Below are 20,385 nucleotides of genomic sequence, written 5' to 3' on the forward strand. Positions count from 1 at the left end.
GTTAGCATGTCGAGGAAATGTATCCCTCTCCGACTGGTCCTTTCTTCTTTTGTTTGTGATGAGATCAAAACCAGAATGTGTGTGTCTATCTCTCTGTACTGCATGACAAATTTACTTCCACTTTTAAAATAATACAATAATTTCCTGCAGTTTTAGAATATCAAAAGACTCCATGAGATTTCTGTTGTATTCATTTGTGATCAATTTTGTGGTGATTTTGCAATTCTCCTTAATTCCATTTGCTAGGATTTTCTTCAGGTGGCGCCATTTGGCTTTCCTTTTACTATTGTCTTTTCTTTGTAACTATACTGTGATTTTCTAACTATATGCCATTATTTCCGCTAGACATTTGCCCGGCTAATTTTGGCCGTGTGACGTTCAGAGTGTGCCGCGTTGCTATGAAACCTGCTGAAATGTCTCTGCAGTGGTAGCGCCGAGGCAAAGATGTTGATTGCACTTGATGGAAAAAGTGAGTTTCGCTCTGATGCCGGCTTTAAAGAAAGAGCGGAGGAGATGAGCGTGTTAGACAGAGAGCAAACATGCAAACCTCTGCGGCCGTCCGGCGGTGTTTGAGTCCATCTTTATTACTGTCATCACCTGCGGAGGTAATGTTTTTCCTCTGAGCTGATAGGGTGTCCAACGCAAACAGTGTCACGCGGCTGCAGCGCTGCTCTTTACCCAGCAGACCCTCTGGGAAGAACATGAGACGTCTTCATCTGGGCGCTGCCTCATTATGGCTCCGTCTGACAAACACACACACACCGCTCTTTCAATATACACTTCTCCTCTGTGAAACACACACGCATTATTTGTGTAACGCACAGAACACACACTCAGCTACACTTTTGCACTACTTCCTCACTTGCCTTCTCTCTCCTGCACACACACACACACACACACACACCTTTTGGGTGTAATAAAACAGCAGATCAGAGTCATTGGCTGCTGACAGCAACTGACACTGAAACCTGCTGTTGTTGGAAGGCTGCCTGGGAGATGTTCATTACTCACAAAGCTTGTCGGTTTGGACAGGAGAGGAACAACGGTCTTATTAAGTGGAGACCTAGAGCAGCCGTAGGGGAAATACACACACACCCACGCGTGCACCCACATGGGCTCCGAGAAAGTTTGAAGCTGTGGCTTCGACCGAGTGCTCTGATAGGCTCAGAGAAGTTGGGGCTGCCAGAAAAATTTAAAACTTTTCTGGCGACGGTGGAATTTGCTGAGTTCGGAGTTTGACACGGCTGACAGACAGACAAATCGTGACATGACGACATCCGCGACGTCAAACCGCGGCGCCTCAGCACCGAGAGGGGAAGTCAAATTCTGCTGCGGAGGAATGTGACGGCCTCATTTTCACAGGAGCCTGCTGATATTGATTGGAGTTTCTGATGTCTGTCTGGCTCATTGTATAACTCTCACAAGAAGAGATTCAATATTCCCGACATTGCTGAACCTGAAGCCTTGTTTCCATAGTAACTCTGCTCTCCGTCTCTCTAAACATAGCCCTCCTGACTGACTTTAGCCCTGCTCAGATCATCAAGCACAGCTGAAGATGGTAGGAGGTAGATGCGTGGACATGGCCAATAATGTTCATGACTCGAGGCGATGAAACGATTTGCTAGCTTGTCAGAACAACCAACGTCTTGGTGTATTTACAGTCCAAACCGTGGCTAAAGCACCAGAGGAACAGAAGAAGACAACATGAAATAGATGAAAATAGGTTTTTATTTGACGAGAAGCATTCATCTATCTTCCAAAAAGAAAGAGGCGCCACTTGTTGAGGGCGCCAATGAGGACACGCATGTTTTCTGCCGTGGAGTTTTAATCACAAAGCCCCTGATTCATCCCTCACCTGCTACTTTCCACCAAGTTTGCAAAATCTTAAAATAGCAGCATCTCTCTAAACAACCTGCTCCATTTCAGCCTCGAGCAAAAAAGGGGCCGTCATAAATCACAACTACCGCACTTGTGACGGTTCGGGGACGAGAGGGGAGTTGGCTGAATTTGCATTTGACGCAGTCGTCACTGTTTTTTAAGCAATTCTCCACAGCTACAACCAGCAGGACACCGCTATCGTCGCAAAGTGAAGGAGAAGAAAAGTAGGGATTTCAAAGGAAATCCAGCTTTTTATCCTAATCGATCAGAGTGAAAGGCATTTCTGATTTGATTGACTTTAATGTGAGTTTTGTTACTTAAAAATCATGATGCATTTCAGAAATCACACCAGCGAGGGTTCAATTTGATTTCAGGAAATTTTACACCCATACATCCACTACTAAACCTCCATTTCATTTCCTGATGAAGAACCTCCTGATGTCTGACGCAACCTTGGAGGCTGCAGCGCTCTTCCTCATCTGGCTCCGTTCTTTGGCTTGCTGAGCCGTCCTCTGTGGAGAAAAATGGAGCATGATGTAAGAGTGAAATCTGCAGTCTGCGCTGAAGAGAAAAGTGAGATCAATATATTGAGCATCTCTAGATTAAAGTGTCTGAGCGGTGGCATAAACAGCGAGAGGATCCCCTTATCAGAGCGCGCAGTTCTCCACATCAGTTTAGATACGTCAAAATATGAAGCGTTTCCTTCTCAACTGACACCCACTCTGACAAAACCGCTCTCTGGCGTAAAAGTAATGCAAATTTCAGGTTACAATGAAAGCTTTTTGATATTGAAACCTCTGCTCTCGCATCAGCTCTGTTTTTAAGAAGTGAATTGTCTGTGATTATGAAATATTGACTGAAGAAGCTCATGAAGGAAAGTGTTCCCATGACAGATATATACAGTAGCCTTCTGCAACAAATACTATACATCAATATGTCATACAGCTACATCATGTGAAGTTATTACAGGCAGTATATAGCTATGTGAGGGATGGTAGGACTTTTGATCAATGTGTTTGACCGTGTATCACATTACTGCCACCACATGTGATCCTCAACATGAGTGATGAGGTTTTCTTTTTATATGGGGATAAAGGAGAGGTCCATCCACTGTGCACCTTAAATGTTAGACAAATTGCTTTTGCCCCTTAAGCCCCTTTGGCTCTGAAAGCTGGTGTTGCTGTTGTTACGGGTGCAGCGATGCGGATTGTGCACGTACGGCCCTGTGGCAGACGGTGCAGAGCGTCTGCAGGTTGTCCAGAGTGCACTGTCCTCCTCCGCTGTAGACCGGCCGGATGTGGTCGACCTGCCAGAAATCCCCTTCGACCGGAGCGCGGATCATCTCATTCAGCTAGAAACACACACAGAATGAAACAGTGAGCGTCTCAGCACACTGACTACCCTTGGATGTTTTCTCATACCCCTCTAAATTGCCAAAAGCTGTGAGCGCGCTGCCCTCCCAAACCATCCATCTATGCTACAGTTAATTTTTTTAGCTGACGTGATGTCTTTCGTAAAGCTCAGTCTTTTTCTCCGAGTGTTAAAGTGACCTAAATTGTTACTTTGCTGCACACACACACACAAGATCATTCATATTAAACAAATCTCTGCACCGCGGGGGCACTTCTGCAACACACTTCACAATAAAAGAAGATAAAAACAAATAAGTCTCGAGGAGGACACATGGCAGCAATGGCAGAAATCTACAGCAGGGAATAATGAAATAAAAGTGCAAGAAAAAAGGCCTCTTATAAAGGTTTAAAATGCTGAGATTAATGGAAGACTCAGACTGACTCTCTGCTATCCATCATCATCAGATGCCTCAGGTACAGCCACATAAACTGTTGGCCTACATTGTGGGCAGCTGTAGGGAAACTTAATCACTGAGTACATGTTAATCTGCCTGACAAAGACACAGAAAGGAGGTTAAATAAACCACAAGAAATAGCATGCCACAGTCGGATACATGCTCCTAAATTCCATGTTTTTAAGTTGTACGTGCCTTTTAGGAATAATATATTTACACACCATACCACCGCTTTCCTGTGAAATCCATGCATCACAAAAATGTGCATTTTTTCTAATAATCAGTGGGTTAACAAATAAACTCAAGAAGCAGGAGAGTTTTCTCAGCTCTTTAAGGACCACTTGATCCTTCAGTTTATTTGAAACACTTTGGAGATACATGGTTTTCACTGGACAGCGATGATGGCCTGATAACAACAGTGTGGATAGTCTCTGAGCCGAGCTACTGTATTGCAAAGATAACATTTCAGATCACAGATATTGTTCACCAGAGATTATTGCAGACTGCAAATGTAAAATATGATTATTCATTGTAAGTGGTGGAAATCCTCTTTTGTAGCATCAACACTGCAAGCAAATCAAAAAGCTGGAAGCAGCTATTTACTACTTAACCAGAGTCACAAATAAAAACAGTGTGTATGTACTGTAAACTGCATTAAAGGTGTTAGCAACCCTCTTTTAATTGCTTTTTAAGTGTTAGCAAGATAGCACGTTAAGATGGACATGATAACAATTACATGCTAAACACTAGCATATTCACATTGTTACTGCGCTCATGCTAGCAGGCTGAACCAAAATGGCAAACATGGAAAACATGCAAGCCGATCAGCACATTAACCTTTTTATTGCGAAGATGTTAGCATGCTGACATTAGCATGTAGCTTAAAGCACCGCTGTGTCTAAATACAGCTTAATAGAGGTCTTTACAGGATCAGCTCACTGAGCTCCAGTGAAGCAGTGAGGAAACACTGGGGATAAAACGACCTGGAAACTGAACCATCTGAACAAAATGTTTTATTTTATTTTGAAAAGAAATACAAAACAGATAAAAAAAAAAAGGGGAAAGACATAAATAGAAATAAGAAACAAAGAATGAATATAAACTAAAAGAGAAAACAGAGCAAGCAAGAGGAAAAGCAAAAGATGATTGAGAGAATTAGAAACAGAGAGAGAGGAGCCTGATGGGAAGGGTTCAGGGCAAAAAATCCATTTTCCTGCTTTAAGTGCTACTCTGTTCGACATTAAGGCAGCGAGCTGGAATTGATCCCAACAGATTTAAAGAACAGGCCTGCACACAGGGGCAGAGTTCACGTCTCTCTCACACACACACTCACACTCTCCAGTCAATTGAACCTGCTTTTGTGCCAAAACCATGCACCTTGCTACACCAGACCGGCACTACTACACACTTAAACACACCACAATTCTGCTCACAGGCACAGAAAATCCACACACACCAAAATGCCAGTACACACATGCACAGGTTCTGTTGTACACATACTTGCACACACCAAAAGACCCCAAGGTACACATAAAGACCCATCTAGACATGTGTACACACCAGGAAACACACGCACGCACACGCACGCACGCACACGCATGCACACACACACACACACACAAACACACACACACACACCAGAACCCCCTGTATGAACCAAAGAATGAGCCTATAATCTCAAGGCTCCTCCACCGCTGTGGCGTCTTATCATGTGGCTGAGTTTGTTTCCTCTAAAGCTTGGTGCATCGATCGGCGCTGATGCTGCTGCCGGCGGCACTGGGAAGGGAGGTGAGTGTGTGTGTGTGTGTGTGTGCATTGGGGGGGGGGCTTTGCAGGATAACAGCCAACCAAATCAAACAGGCTTACTGGTCGAGGCCTGGCACTGGGAAAAAAAATCAATGGGCCCAGCAATCCATTTACTGGGAGCTGGCCCCCTGGAGTGCAGATCAACCTGTGTGTGTGTGTGCATGTGTGTGCGCGCGTGCATATATGCGTAGGTGGGTGGGATGGAGAACACAGGGTGCTTTTATTTTTGCACTTACACAAACAAAAAATGGCTTTCCTTGTCAGTTCTTTAGCTCACATTAGGAGACTGACGTTAACATGATGTGTATTTTGTGTAGGATTTTTATTACTGCACATCTCATAAAGTTGTCACATACTCACAATGTACTGAAGGTGCCTGTAACCTCATTTCACCTGAACTCGAATCCTTAAAACATCTAACTCCACCCAAATCGCTGGAGACAAGTCCCATTAGCCCCAGCTGTACTCTGTGTTTAATGCTAATTACCAAATGCTAGCAAGCTAACACATTGAACTAAGATGTTGACCATGTAAACATGAGACCTGCTGAACATCAGCATGTTAAATTTGTCATTGTGAACGTGTTACAATACTAATGGTAGCATTAGTGCACCCACTTAGGAGACAGCAAGAGTATGTCATTTCATACCACTGTCATAGCTTCTTTAACATCTCTTGTTATAGAGCAAACTTCATCACCTGGGAAAAAAAGAAATTACATGTGGCTCACACTGAAATACCTGTTTGAGTGACAGCTGGGCGAGCCATGTGTTCTCCAGCATCTCCTTGCGCTGGGAGGGCGGGGCGGCGCGCACTTTCAGGAACAGGTCGTGGGCGTGGAGGCCGCAGTGCTGACAGATGCCCTGCTCCGCCTCAAGCACCCGCGAGCGCATGTACGTTTGGCTGGTGCGCAACTGGAACTCCTCCTGACACCTAAGGGTGGGCAGACATAAAGAAATCTGGACTAGATTCTCCACACCTTTACACTTACAACACTGAAATACTTTATTTTCCGAAACAGAAGAAGGTCATGTCGTTGTTTTCTCTACTGTGGTTGTGATTCTGCTGAAAGGAGCACAGAAATGATTTGTAGAAAATAACATTGTGTTGAAGTTTGATAACATCCAGGTATAGAGCAGTGAAGTACAGTATCTCACCTTGACTGAATGACCTGACGTTGGCCCTTGAAAACCTCTTGAGGAAATTGAATTTGTACTTTAAATGGGGAGCAAGACTAAAGGGATGCACGGACACATTTTTTTATTTAAAAGAATTTAGACAGGCTCCCCTGGTAGAGTGTGGACCATGTATCAAGGTTGGCCCTTTGCTACATGTCACCCCCTCTCTCCCTCACCTCCCTTTCCTGTCTCTCTCCAGCCATCACTATCAATAAAGCACAAATGGCAAAAGAAATAGTGGAACAGAAAAAATATTTTTGTATTTAGTTGACGGTCTTATTCAGAGTCGCCATGGGAGAGAGCAGGAAAAGCTCAGGTGTCAGGGATAGTAGGACATTGCAGAGACTGAATCAGCAGCAATTTGCCATTTTCTATTCAAACTATCATCCATATTGGTGTTAAAAAGCAATGATTATGAATTGAAAAAAGGCCCGTGATAACAATAAGAGTCGAAGTCTGATCTGGGAACAGCAATCTGTTTCAGCTGTCAGAAAAACAGTATTCTTTCCACAATGCAAAGCCAGTAAAGCATCGAGGTGAAGTCAACATTATACTGCTATGTTTGTGTTGCACAAAAACTCCTATAGCTTGGAGAATGATTGAATTTTTAGGTGCCAGATGGTTGGGCTTCAGCACAGAAGACAATCACTGCGGGAAGGTTCAAGCTATCACAGACACAAACTATTGAAAAGGTAGTTTAATATGCTTTTCTTTGACTGAAAGTTTACCAAACACTGTCTGGATTGTCCCATTGCAGTAAACCCCATCCATCCGGTGGAACAAACAGGGAGCGCTGAGACGTGCATCGCTTCTAAACTGTGTGTGTTTAGATTTGCTTTACTTGTGGCTGCAGAATCGAGTGTCCCAGGCCCCACCAGTGGTAGGACAGGCCTGCTGGCAGGACAGACACAGAGGGACCCCGTCACTGTCCACTGCCTGCAGGTAACCGGACTCTGATGACGGCTGCTCCTCCGCTGTCCTACAGGAATCCTTGTCCTGCCTGCAGAAAGACAAAGAAATCTGTGACTAGTTAACTAGTAACAGAGAGATGTCACTAGTTGAAGGACTACAGTATACAAATGTTGTTTATCTTCCCCAGTATCTCACAAGAAGGCTTAAACCTAAATCACTGTGCAGTGATAGATACCGTAAATTCTCCAGGGAACAGACTTCTTTACACTTCATGTTGAAGCACTTCAAGCAGCTGAAGTGTCTATTATTATATACAATTATATAAAATGAGAGAATATATTAAAGGATATATTAATGGGGCAGAGTATAATGTCTTCTGTGGCCCTAGAGGGAGCTTAGAACTGATTATCATCAGAGCCATCAGGGTTATTTTGAGTTAGATGTCAAATACTCGACACACAACCTGTTAAAAACTGGAGGCATGAAGTTTGACAGATGATGGCATTTAACTACATATAAAAGCCTGTTTCTAATAATAGTGATAGCTTTGGTAGCTCTGTCCAGTCTACATGCTAACACTTCAGCATCAAGTATGTTAAGCAATGCAAGGCGTAGGTGACTGATGCGACTAAACATGATGAAATGTCAACTTAGCAGATCTAAATCTGGGTAAATACTTCAATGTTTTGTCAAGTCATGACAAAATGCAGTATTCAAAACTATTTTCAATGTCAGAAGATATGGTAGATAAAATGCAGCTAATTCTGCGAGATACATTTGTTCCATCTGTGTATGCAATTCATTCTTTACATCTTTTTGATACAGGCGGCATGACTGCAGCAGATTTTTAGCCCTTTTGTGCACTTAACTTGAAAGAGAAGTTACCTTGACCAACGTGATAAGACATCAATCTGCAAATTAACAGCCACAATCAATGTAGAGCTCATTTCTTTTCAGCGTTACCAGTGCAGCAAACGCACTTCATCCATTAAAATGATCGCTGCTTGCTTTGTGAGCTGCAGATGCAGAGTAGATGGACATACGGCTGCTGTGTGTCGGAAATGTCTGCATATTGTGGTTATATACATGATGGTGATGTATCTGCAGAACACTTCAAGTATGTGTATGTGCATGCCTGTCCTTTTGGCAGAGGACAGCGAGTTTTGGGCATTTGCCATGTTGTCCCAGCAGGGTGCTAGAGCCACGTTGGAGGGGACAGATGGACTAAATTCTCTTTCCCCATGGTTTACAATTCAGACAGATAGGGAGAGGAACAAAGAGCCAGAGAGACAGAGCACTACAGAGAGAGATTTAATCATTGAAATGGAGAAGAAAAAACCTTCTAAAAAAGGAACCTTGCTGCTTCAAAGTTGAGAAGATACCAAAAATTGGAAGTACCAAGAGACAAATGCTGTGCCAGCAACATCTAGTGGATGAAAGAGAGACAGAAATAGACTTTTGACTGGTGTGCCCAAAGTGTGTATGGTGAAAACATGGTACTTTGGAAAAAAAAATGAACCCAGGAATACTTGGTTCGTTGTGCTTGTACAGTAAATGTTGAATGCATTGGCCAGATAAATGTGATCAAATGAAAGAATGTATTTTTGATGCAACATTATCAATATGACTTCATAAATTATCATATGTTCTGTACATTCAGCTTCAAAGTAATTTAAATTCATATATGCATAAAGCAAGCGAGCATGTTGGCAGCTCTACATTGCAGCATGAGGTAACGCTCAGAAAACTCATACTTCAAACCCCAGAAATCACGCAACATGCCCTCAGCAAACGGCACACAGCCTGCTAATGTTTACCGCCGGGCTGATCTCTGATGCTTCATACCAAAGGAAACCAAAGGCACGAGAGAGGAAAGGGATCTGATGCTGGTGAGTGCAGCTGTCAGTCCACGGAGTGCTCGCTCACTGTTAATCACTGTTGATCTATTTTACTTTAATTTTTCATTTGCTGCTTCCTGTGGACAGCAGGGTGACCACATCAGGCAGCGGGAAAATCCAGCACATCTCAGGTTTAACATTAGTAATATAAAAGCAAGCAGCTGTGATTAATGCCTCATGGCAGCGTTGCTGTTTAACCCCACCACTACAGCTATCATACCTCGACATCTTTTTGTTGCCAAATGTAAATGTGTCTATATCAATTTCCTGATTTTGAACAGCTCCAGTCAGTTTTAGACTTTTTTGAGTTTTTGATGAATGATAGAAAGGGTTTTGTAAGAAAAGGTGTTTATATTTCCCAAAGTTAAAACACTGAAAAAAAAGATCAGAACAGATCTGTACGTACGTAACTTTAGCAGTACTGATGGAGAAACATGACGTACCACCGACCTGCCTTAACAACAAGCTAGCTTTAACTCTACATTCTTGCAGGCCACTGTGCTGTATCTTGTTACACTATCAAATTATGTGTGATGGTATTTGTATATTAGCGAGACAGCAACGTTGGCTTTTGCTAATAATCTGTTTTTTTACATTTTCAGGGATACTTTAATTCCTCAAGCTGTACAAACTATTTGGTGCACAAAAGATCAAATCCGAGACAGCGCCTTTAAGGCACTTCATGAACAACCACGGGCATTTTGTTCGTAACACACCAGTTGCTGCGTACATGTGAGAAAGAGTGTGTGTTTGCTGCAGGTTTCCATAGTGATTCTCCCTCCTGGGGTGAGCTGGCCGTTGCAGCTCACCCAGTAGATTGTATTATGGTCTATATTTACTGTACTAACACACTCAGCAGGCCTTTGTGTTTCTCCCACAAGGCAAATACAGATCTCCATGGAGACAGCTGAGGGAAGGAAAATGAAAATACACCAAATCCCAAAGAGGAAGCCACGTGATGACACAAACCACCTTCATGCACAGACCTCATCTTTAAAAACCACAAACAAGGCTGGACATGATCTGTTAAACCTAAATACTGTTGGTGATGATTCTGCATTTGTAATAAACCAAATAAATAAACGAATATAGAATACAGCAAACGCACAGCTATCAGCTACATCCAGAGCTGATTTCGAAATTTAAGTCTGTCTGCTTATCTGTGGTGTAAAACTCTGAGCCTGGAAGATATTATTTAAGGCTTTTCAAGACCTGAGGACAGCTTTACCTCTCCTGCCCTGAGCAACCACCCACATATCTGTCCATTTAACCTACCTCTCTGAAACGGGTGGTGCTAGTGAGGCGGCAGACCTCCTCTTCACGAAGAAGTTTTCCTTGGTGACCAGTCGGATGCTGCCTCCCTCCTGCTGGGCCTTGCTCAGGGAGGCCTGAGCCACCTCGTCTTTACTGAGGTACCTGTGAAAAGGGATAAACGGGGCTGTGAAGGACTGGAGGATTTGTTATATAAGCAGAGAGCTTGATGAAGAGAGCTGATTCACATGAAGAGCATGGGGGAGTAGGTGCAAGGAGACAGATTCAGAAACTCTCTCTGGACAGCATTAGTACAGGTAAGACGGGAAATTTGATGTTGCTCAAGCATATCTGTAATCTTAGTCATCTGGTCGAGACTGCGGTAATCCTGGGACACATAAATGCAACACACACCAACACCCACAGAACTGGCAAACTCCACAAACTGCCTGAGTGCAATGCCAGGTGCACGTTTATATTTTTCTTGGCACCAAACTGTGCTTAAACGCACAAATCCTGACTTTCATTTATTTTCAATTCTATTTGTGTGCTTATATTCTGTTTGTCCTCTTCCCCCGCTGAATCCTATTACTATTGCTGCTGCACCAATCTAATTTCCCCACAGGGATTGTCAATCATCTAATCTAATCCATCTGCACCACCGCTGCTTTTTATGGGCCTTGTAATTCAGATGCTAGGTGTGCACGATGAAAATTGCATGAAACACTACATGTCGGGTTTCCGGTTTGGCAAATGGCTGACTAGACGTGAAATCAGAAGCTCCCGGTCGCTGAAGTGGTTATACTTTTAAAAGCCGAAAATTCAAGTCAACAACCAAAGAGGGGATGAATAAGACTAAGAAAGAAGCGGACAAGAAACAAAAAGAGCGAGGAAAAATGGGAGATAAAAAGGAAGACGACGTCGAAGACCGGACAAATATTGACGACATGCTAGCTAGCATGAAGGCTGGCTTCGACAGCGTGGCTAAGCAAATAGGGTCCAACAGGGAGGAGAATCGAAAAGAAATGAAGGACATTCGAGAGAGCATTCAAAATGTGGGAAGTATGCTTCGACAAGAACTTGCTACTTTTAAGGAGGAAATAGGCAAACGATTCGAAACCATTGACAGGGGAATGGAGGCGCAAGGCAGGGACATTAAAGACATACAAGATCGCGTGGTGGAAACCGAGGAGTGGAATGCAGATTTGAAAGAAATTTTCGCCACCTCTCTCAAACAGCAAAGGAAGCTACAGGAGAGACTGACAGATTTAGAATGGAGATCGAGAAGAAATAATATAAGAATTTGGGGAGTGCCAGAGGGCACAGAGAAAGATTCGACACACGAGTTCATTGAACGCTTGCTCCGCGAGGAGTTTAAAATTACGGAAGACGCTGGTTTACAAATACAACGCGCCCACAGAGTGATGGCACCCAGATCTGCCCGAAACAAAAATCCTAGAGCGATCATTGTCAACTTCTTGCAATTCCAACAGAAAGAGGACATTCTCAACAAAGCATGGAAGACCAAAATCGAGATTGGGGGAAAGAGAGTGACTTTTGACCATGACTATCCAGCGGAGGTGGCCGCAAAGCGCCGTGACTACGTGGGACTGAAGCGAGTGTTAAAGGAGGGGGGGATTCGGTTCCAGTCTCCGCGAACGGTGCTGAAGATCCACTGGCGAGAGGGAGTCCGGACATACGACAGCCCGCAAGACGCAGCGCACGCGATGAAAGAAAAGGGATTACAGGTGGACGGTCTGGTAGAGGAACAGCCGACGTCGCCGGAACAGCAGCTCGAAGCAGCGTTCAAGTGGCGCAGGGTAGGAGACGAAGGGACAGGTATAGCTGAGAGAGCAAGGAAGCAACTGAGACGGTTTTCCTGGAGTACTTGAGTCGAGAAGAGAAGAAATTTCATTGGACAGCCACGAACTTTTGTTATACTCTCTGGATTTCTAAAACTATCAGACAACCCACTCTGTTTGACTGCTGACTGTTATTTTTTGAAAGTTATGTAAGTAGCTCTTTTTTTCCTACTCAGGTTAAGGATGGGTTATACCTGCTTTGTTGTGCCAAAGTTGAACTGAATGGCGAGTAGGTCCTAATTGGTAATTGTGTAGCCTCTAGAATAATTATTATTTACCTCGGTGAGATTTTAAATATCCCGAAACATAACTTTTTGTTTGGCTTTGGAGGGGAAAAAAAACATATTCTATAAGACCGGGAGTGATGGTTTTTATAAGTTGGACACTTTTAGCGTGAACGGAGGACTTCAGTCTGGGGAGTTCTTCCATCGCTAAGGGGGGCCCTCTGAAGGGAGGATTTCCCCTCACCCCACCAACAGGGGAAATGGGGAGAGATAAAGACCCCCAATTTACCATGGAGGCTCACTTTTTTGTTTATTGTTATATAGTTAGAACAGCTGTTGCTGGTGTGTTTTTTGTATTTGAGTTTAGCTTATGGGTAATGAGAGTGCATTGGGGAACTGAGGTATAATGCAACATGAGGGTGTTAAAGTGGTATCATTGAATGTGAATGGGCTGAGTAGTCCAATTAAGAGGGGAAAGGTTATGGCTAAATTTAGAAAAGAAAAAAGCCAGGTGATTTTTCTGCAGGAGACACATTTGTCCACAGAAGAACATGAGAAACTGAGGAGATATGGATATCATAATACATTTTATAGCACTTACCACAAACACAATAATAGAAGAGGTGTAGCCATATTAATAACAAATTCAACCAAATTTGAACTTGAACAGGAAAAATGTGATAAGGAGGGAAGGTATATAATGGTAAAGGGTAAAATGGAGGGACAAAGAGTGACACTTATCAATGTGTATGCACCTCCAGATAGCAAAAAAGCCTTCTTTAAGACATTATTTGACCTCATTACTGTAGAACTAGAGGGGATCTTAATATGTGGAGGGGACTTTAATATGGTGTTAAACTATAATCTAGATACAACAAGCACAAAAAAGAATAGGACATGGCTTAATAGATATATGAGTATGCAACTGTCTGATTTGGGACTAATAGATGTCTGGAGAGACATGCATCCTCTGGAGAGGGACTATACACACTTTTCAGACCCACATCAAATGTATTCAAGACTGGACTATTTCTTTATAACAAAGGGAGATGTATATAGGGTGGAGGACTGTACGATAGGGGTAGCAGATTTATCAGACCATAACGCACTTTACCTGACAATGAAATTAAATACAAGAAGGAGGACCACAGTGTGGAGGATGAACGTTGGGGTACTGAACGATAAAAATGTAGTGAAAATGACAAAAGAGGATATTAAAAGGTATATAGAGGATAATGACAATGGCGAAGTAGATCCAACCATTCTTTGGGATGCGCTCAAAGCAGTTATTAGGGGGAAGTTAATGGCATATACAACAGGTCGGAAAACGGCCAGATTAGCACATTATCAGACACAAATTGGTCGCTTAAAAGATTTAGAGAAAAAATACAAGGCTAAAGGTGATTCAGAGGTACTTAGACAACTGAAAGAGACAAAGACAAAAATTGATAATATATTGTTGACAGAAGTGGAAAAGAAGGCAAGATTTATTAAACAAACTTACTATGAGGGAGGCGCTAAAGCCAGCAGATTACTGGCTAGGCGTATAAGGAAACAACAAGCATTGAACACAATATACAAAATTAGAGACCCCCAAACGAATGACTTGATAACTGAACCAGGTGGAATAGAAAGAGTATTTAGGGATTATTATCAAAATTTATATACACAACCAGCAATGGCAGGTGAACAAGAAATGAGAAACTTTCTAGATGGGCTGGATCTACCTTCAATAGGAGTGGAGCAAAATAAACTATTGACTGCAGAAATCACAGAGGAAGAAGTGGAAGGGGCAATTTCTAGGATGAAGAATAATAAATCTCCCGGGAGTGATGGATTCCCATCAGAATTTTATAAAACATTTAGACAAGAATTAACCCCAATATTGCTGGCCTCATTTAGATACACAATTAAAGAAGGGAAGATCCCACCTTCATGGAAGGAGGCCATCATCACAACTATACCAAAAGAGGGTAAGGATAAAGAGCAATGCAGTAGCTATAGACCAATTTCAGTCCTAAATGTAGACTACAAGATGTACACCTCAATAATCTCTAAAAGGTTTGAGACATTCATGACTGATATTATAGATGAAGACCAGACTGGCTTTATTAAAGGAAGACAGACACAGGACAATATCAGGAGGATGATACACATTGTAGAAGAGACCCAACATACAAAAAAAGGTGCCATTCTAGTTAGTGTAGACGCAGAGAAAGCTTTTGACAGTGTAAATTGGACTTATTTATATATGGTGTTAGAAAGATTTGGTTTTAATAAGGAATCTGTCAGATGTATTAAAGCATTATATCAAGAACCATCTGCTAGAATTAAGGTGAATGGTAGTCTCACAAAAACCTTCTACCTGGGAAGGTCTACGAGACAAGGGTGCAGTCTCTCCCCAACCCTCTTTGCTATCTTCATAGAGCCATTAGCACAGGCAATTAGGCAAAACCAGGACATCAGAGGGGTCGAGGTAAAAGGTAGGGAACACAAGATAGGACTGTTTGCAGATGATGTGGTGGCCTATTTGGAACAGCCCAATAGGTCTTTCCCTGCACTGATGAATCAACTGGAGGAATATGGATATTATTCAGGATACAAACTTAATGTTAATAAAACGCAGATATTGTCCATCAATTATGCCCCAACACCAGAATTAAAAGATAAATACAAAATTAAATGGAATTCAGAAACAATTAAATATTTGGGAGTGAACATCACAAAAGGAGTGGAGAAGTTGTATACAGCAAATTACATTCGGATTAATGAGGAACTCAGACGAGACATAGGTAAATGGTCAATGTTACAGTTGGATCTTAGTTCAAGGATAGAAATAATCAAGATGAATGTATTACCGAGACTACTGTACCTGTTCCAAACTTTGCCAGTAATGATTCCACAGAAACAGTTTATAGAGTGGGATAGATGGATTGCCAGGTTCATTTGGGCGGGTAGGAGGCCACGGGTTAGATACCGCACCATGCAGCTCCCTAAAGACAAGGGGGGCATGGCAGTACCAAAACTGCAAGACTACTTCTATGCAGCACAACTCAGGGCAGTATATTGCTGGTGCAATGGAAACTACATAGCCAGATGGAAAGACATAGAGATGAAAGAAAGGGCTAGCCCACTTCAAATATTAATAACTAATAGGGAACTATTCAAGCAAGAAGAAGTACTGTTGGGCTCAATAAGTAAATTCACATTGGAGATTTGGCATTTGGTAATAAAAAAATATGCATTACAGGCTGAAACAAAGATTCTGAGGTGGATATCCCATGATAAGAGATTTAAACCAGGGATAAGTGATCAGGGCTTTGAGAGGTGGGCACAAAGGGGTATTACAGCTATATGCACACTTGTTGAGAGAGGCCAAATGCAGAGCTTTCAAGCTTTAAGGGAAAATTTTGGGTTGGAGGCAAGGGAACTTTTTAGATATTTTCAGGTAAGGGATTATTATTTAAAAGAAATTAAAGTAAAGGAACCCAGAGAACAAAATGGGATCATTAAAATAATCATAAATGCATACGAAGGAAGAACATGTAGAGTTATCTCTGCTCTATACCAAGCTATTGGTGCCAGCAGGGGTAATTCAACTATATATATAAAAGAAAAATGGGAAAAAGAGCTGGGCATAGAAATAACGGAAGAGAACTGGGAGAATGTGTGCAAAGCTCAACAATCAGCTACAGGTTCAAGAATATGGCGAGAATTTGGGTGGAAGAACATTATAAGGTTTTTCATAACACCAAAGATGACTGGGAGATATACACCAGATAAAAGCTTATGTTGGAGGCTGTGCGGTCAGGCAGAGGCAGACCATGCACATGTGTTCTGGAAATGCCAAAAAATAGAGGAGTATTGGGAGGGAGTGTGGAGTGCATTAAAAAAAATATTGAGATATGATATACAAAAAACACCTTTGGTGCTGTATTTGGGATATGTACCACAGGATGAGGTTCAAGGAGAAGATACATATCTGCTTAAAGTACTACTTGCAGCCAGCCGAAAAGCAATTACAAGAGCATGGTATAAGGTAGACCCCCCAACCTCAGAGCAGTGGCTTAGTATCGTGGAAGAAATTTATGGCATGGAAAAGTTATCACACATTTTGAAAATGCGAGAGGAACAATTCGAAAAGAAATGGGAGAAATGGTTTTGGTACAAGAAGGAAGATGATACCATTGACTGAAGGATAATTTGACAGACTTGATTGTTTGCATTTATGAAAGAATGAATGAAAGGACCCATAAGCTGTTTTATTTTTATTCTCATTATTATTATTATTTTTGTTTTATTATTACTATAACTATACTTCCATGTTGTTGGTTTCTGTTTTTATGCATGGATGACATTGTATTTGGATGCAAAAAATCTAATAAAAACCAAAGTTTAAAAAAAAAGAAACACTACATGTCAATCTGGTCAGGATTAAAATGACCACAGGATGTCAGAGCTGATATGAAATACAGGTGAGGAGGAGTTGGGAGGGAGGGTGTTTGTTCTGGGTGGAAGAAAATTGCTGTGGTCTTGAGAGAAAAGTGACCAATCACCAAATGTCCCCAGGTAACATTAAGGCTTTCAACAGAGGGATGATACAACACTCTAATGGTCCCCATCGGGCAATTATCCTTTCTCTGTCCTCCACTACAGGAAGGTCAGAGGCTGGACTCAGCTACTTAACACCAATCCTGCAGCTCAGAGACTCTTGCTCAAAGACACTGAGTCACTGCTTTGGCAGGGTGGATGTTTGGTGACTCTGGGAAGCGAACCAGCTACTACTTCACTAACCAAATCCGGACCAACATAAAAAAGGACCTTTTAATTTTAAGACAGGGTGGGATGTTAGACAGGATCGTCAAAGCTTTCCACATGTCCACAATCCATTTCATACAGGTGTGATACTGTGTTGTGTCAATTACAAATTGATCGCTAAAACTTTCACTTGTGAAATAAATACATATACATTTATGGTTATTTTTATTATTAGCTATTTAATAAAAGATGTTGTAGTGTTTAAACTTTGTTGGCAGATTAATATGTTAGTCATTGTTTTGTGATGGTATTTCATGTGTGATGACTGTTGCTGTTTTCGTAACATTTTGGATTTCAAATGGAAGACTGCGTTAGAGGTGCAGCATGTGTCTCGATCTCACTTCTTGTAGAGCGTATAAAGGCTGTTTTTACACAGTGACAAGATGAACTGCTTAAAAAACTCTTTTCGGCAGTCTCCCAGTGTTTCCGTTTTTTGTTTTTTCACATTGAGTCAAGGTGATATAGCATCTCTGTTCCCCACTCACAGACAAGGTTTCTGTTGTATCGACTATAAAGACATGGATTAGGTTTGTGGCAGTCTGTGACACAAATAATCTGCTGCTTGGACAAAGTAACATACAGTACATGTAGGAACTGGTGGTGAAATTTTGAAACGGTGGCTTTCAAAAATGGGATGGAGAGACGGGAGGCAGCCACTGCATCGTGCGGTCATTTCACAGGCAATCACCCCAGGTGATGAAGCTGCCCACTAATTGTTATGTAGTACATTGGATTTTAAAAACATTTGCTCTGACAGCTCCGTCAATTGTTGAACTATTTTGAACTTGTCTGATGAAACGTTATTGCGATAAGACAAACGGCAGCACTGGCAACTTTGAAATCAAATCAATAGCTGGAACAGTTCCTGGACCGATATGACATACAGAGAAAAAAAATCAATTGAACTAACTGCACAGTAAAAGACAGATCAAACTCGTCTTTGGTTATACGTAGAACATTTTGCCTCTTTAAATGTTAAAACCATTTTACATCTTCCTGAGGTTGTTGAAATTCAGAAACAAAATTGGATGTTTCAGCCAAAAAAAAGACATATTTATATTTGAAATGTCCACAGAGGTATTCGCCATCTACACCCTCCCAGTAAATGGACTATCAAAGGCTTATTATAGTTCTGTCATACAAAACGAATGCAAATATTAATGAATGTGAATTGGTTATTTAATTCTACTTGAATGGTAACATGATGCTTTTCTATCCTGACTACAGCATTTTCTTGATTACTAATGAAATACTGGCCTCCATGAAACACTCTGCTATTTATAAGGGAAGGTGTTGCCACTGTTAAACTACGCTTTTAGTATTTGTACTCAGCCCTACGGGCTATGTAGGGGCATTTTTATGCATTTCTCCACCTCCATCTGGACAGAATACTTCCTTTGGGAGGGAGATGGAATGAAAAAAAATATATATAAAGGAAAGATGGATGACAGGAGGCAGAAAGTGGAGGAGGGAGACACATCAAAGAGGAGAAGTTTCTGTGGAAGCTGAGGGGAGATGAGGAAGAAGGTAAGTCTCCATCAAACACATGAGCTTCCTTTGCTTCAAACAGTCCCAGCACAGAGGCTGGATGAAACGAGATACCTTACACTAAACTGGAGTCCAACTGCGCTTCTGGGAGTGTGGATGTGTGTGTGTTTGCATGTTTTTATGCAGCGAGGTGCTTGGACAGTTATTCTGTACACTAAGGTGACTGCTGCTCATTATGCATTACATTTTTTGCATTACATATTTTGACCACGAGTAGTCATATAGAGACCCCAAAACTGTATCTCCCTGTGGGCTTCATGCTATTCCACTGACTGACAGTTGGTGGCAGTAATGGGCAAAAAAGTGCAGCAATGTACACACAAAGGCAGTGAAGAAGAAGCTAGCTATCATAGACGTAAACAATGCAGGATTTAAAATATTTTCAAAAATCTGCATGAGAAGGGAAAACATTCGACATGTTCTTTAAACCTGACGGATACACAGAACGTGCTTTAGTGTGAAACAATAAACATAAACGAGAGAACGCCACAGCACACCTTTAAAGTTTGACATTTTGGGGAATACACTTATTCACCGTCTTGCAAGAGATCAATGACGCTAAAGTTAGAAGCTAAAGCTAGCAGCCGACTAAACTTAGCATAAGACTGAGAGGTGGGGAAAAAGTAGCATGGCTTTATCCAAAGATAATAAAATCTTCCTACGAGCACCTCTAAAGCTCACGATTTAACATATCTTGTTTATTTAATCTGTGCAAAAACCAAAGTGTGAAAATGACAATTCACGGTTGTACAGGGGGTTAAGTAACGCACTATTTCTTGGCCGGGAGCAGTCACTTCCTAAAGTCTCGGCTGGTTGCCTGGTAACTGGTTGGCTGCTGGTGGTAGCTTCATATTTACTGTACAGACATGACAGCGATGTCCATTTCTTCATCTACTCTCAGCAAGAAAGTGAATAAGTGTATTTCCAAAAATGTCAAACTATGTCTTGATGATTACTTTCTACATTTCTGACAGCTACAGTCAATGTAAACATGTTACACAGGTGTGGAGGCTGCAGCAGCTCTCACAGCAGTAAGCTGTGTTTTTCTTGGATTATGTGGACATTGTTTTCTGCTGGCCATTTGATGCGTGCTGTTGCAAGCCCGTGGTGGCAGCGGGTTGCTGACAGCCTACCTGCAGAGCTGCAGAGCTGCAGACAGCAGCCCAACTCCTCCCAGGCCAGCCTGCGGTTCAGCTCCGGGGC

At 42.0% G+C, this 20,385-nt stretch overlaps 1 protein-coding gene across 1 annotated transcript in view; it reads right to left on the minus strand.

The window, feature by feature from the left end:
- Positions 1-1,694: 1,694 nt before the first annotated feature.
- The window catches only part of zranb3 (zinc finger, RAN-binding domain containing 3), an 82,554-nt gene continuing 63,863 nt past the window's right edge, over positions 1,695-20,385 (minus strand). The window contains exons 18-22 of the mRNA XM_041966278.1: positions 10,755-10,895; positions 7,511-7,669; positions 6,232-6,424; positions 3,098-3,229; positions 1,695-2,390 (exon numbers count right to left, since the gene is read on the minus strand). Coding sequence (XP_041822212.1) covers positions 2,292-2,390; positions 3,098-3,229; positions 6,232-6,424; positions 7,511-7,669; positions 10,755-10,895 — 724 coding nt within the window. The 3' untranslated portion in view covers positions 1,695-2,291. The remainder of the gene's footprint in view (positions 2,391-3,097; positions 3,230-6,231; positions 6,425-7,510; positions 7,670-10,754; positions 10,896-20,385) is intronic.

Source organism: Chelmon rostratus, chromosome 24, assembly GCF_017976325.1.
Source record: "Chelmon rostratus isolate fCheRos1 chromosome 24, fCheRos1.pri, whole genome shotgun sequence".
Taxonomy (NCBI): domain Eukaryota; kingdom Metazoa; phylum Chordata; class Actinopteri; order Chaetodontiformes; family Chaetodontidae; genus Chelmon; species Chelmon rostratus.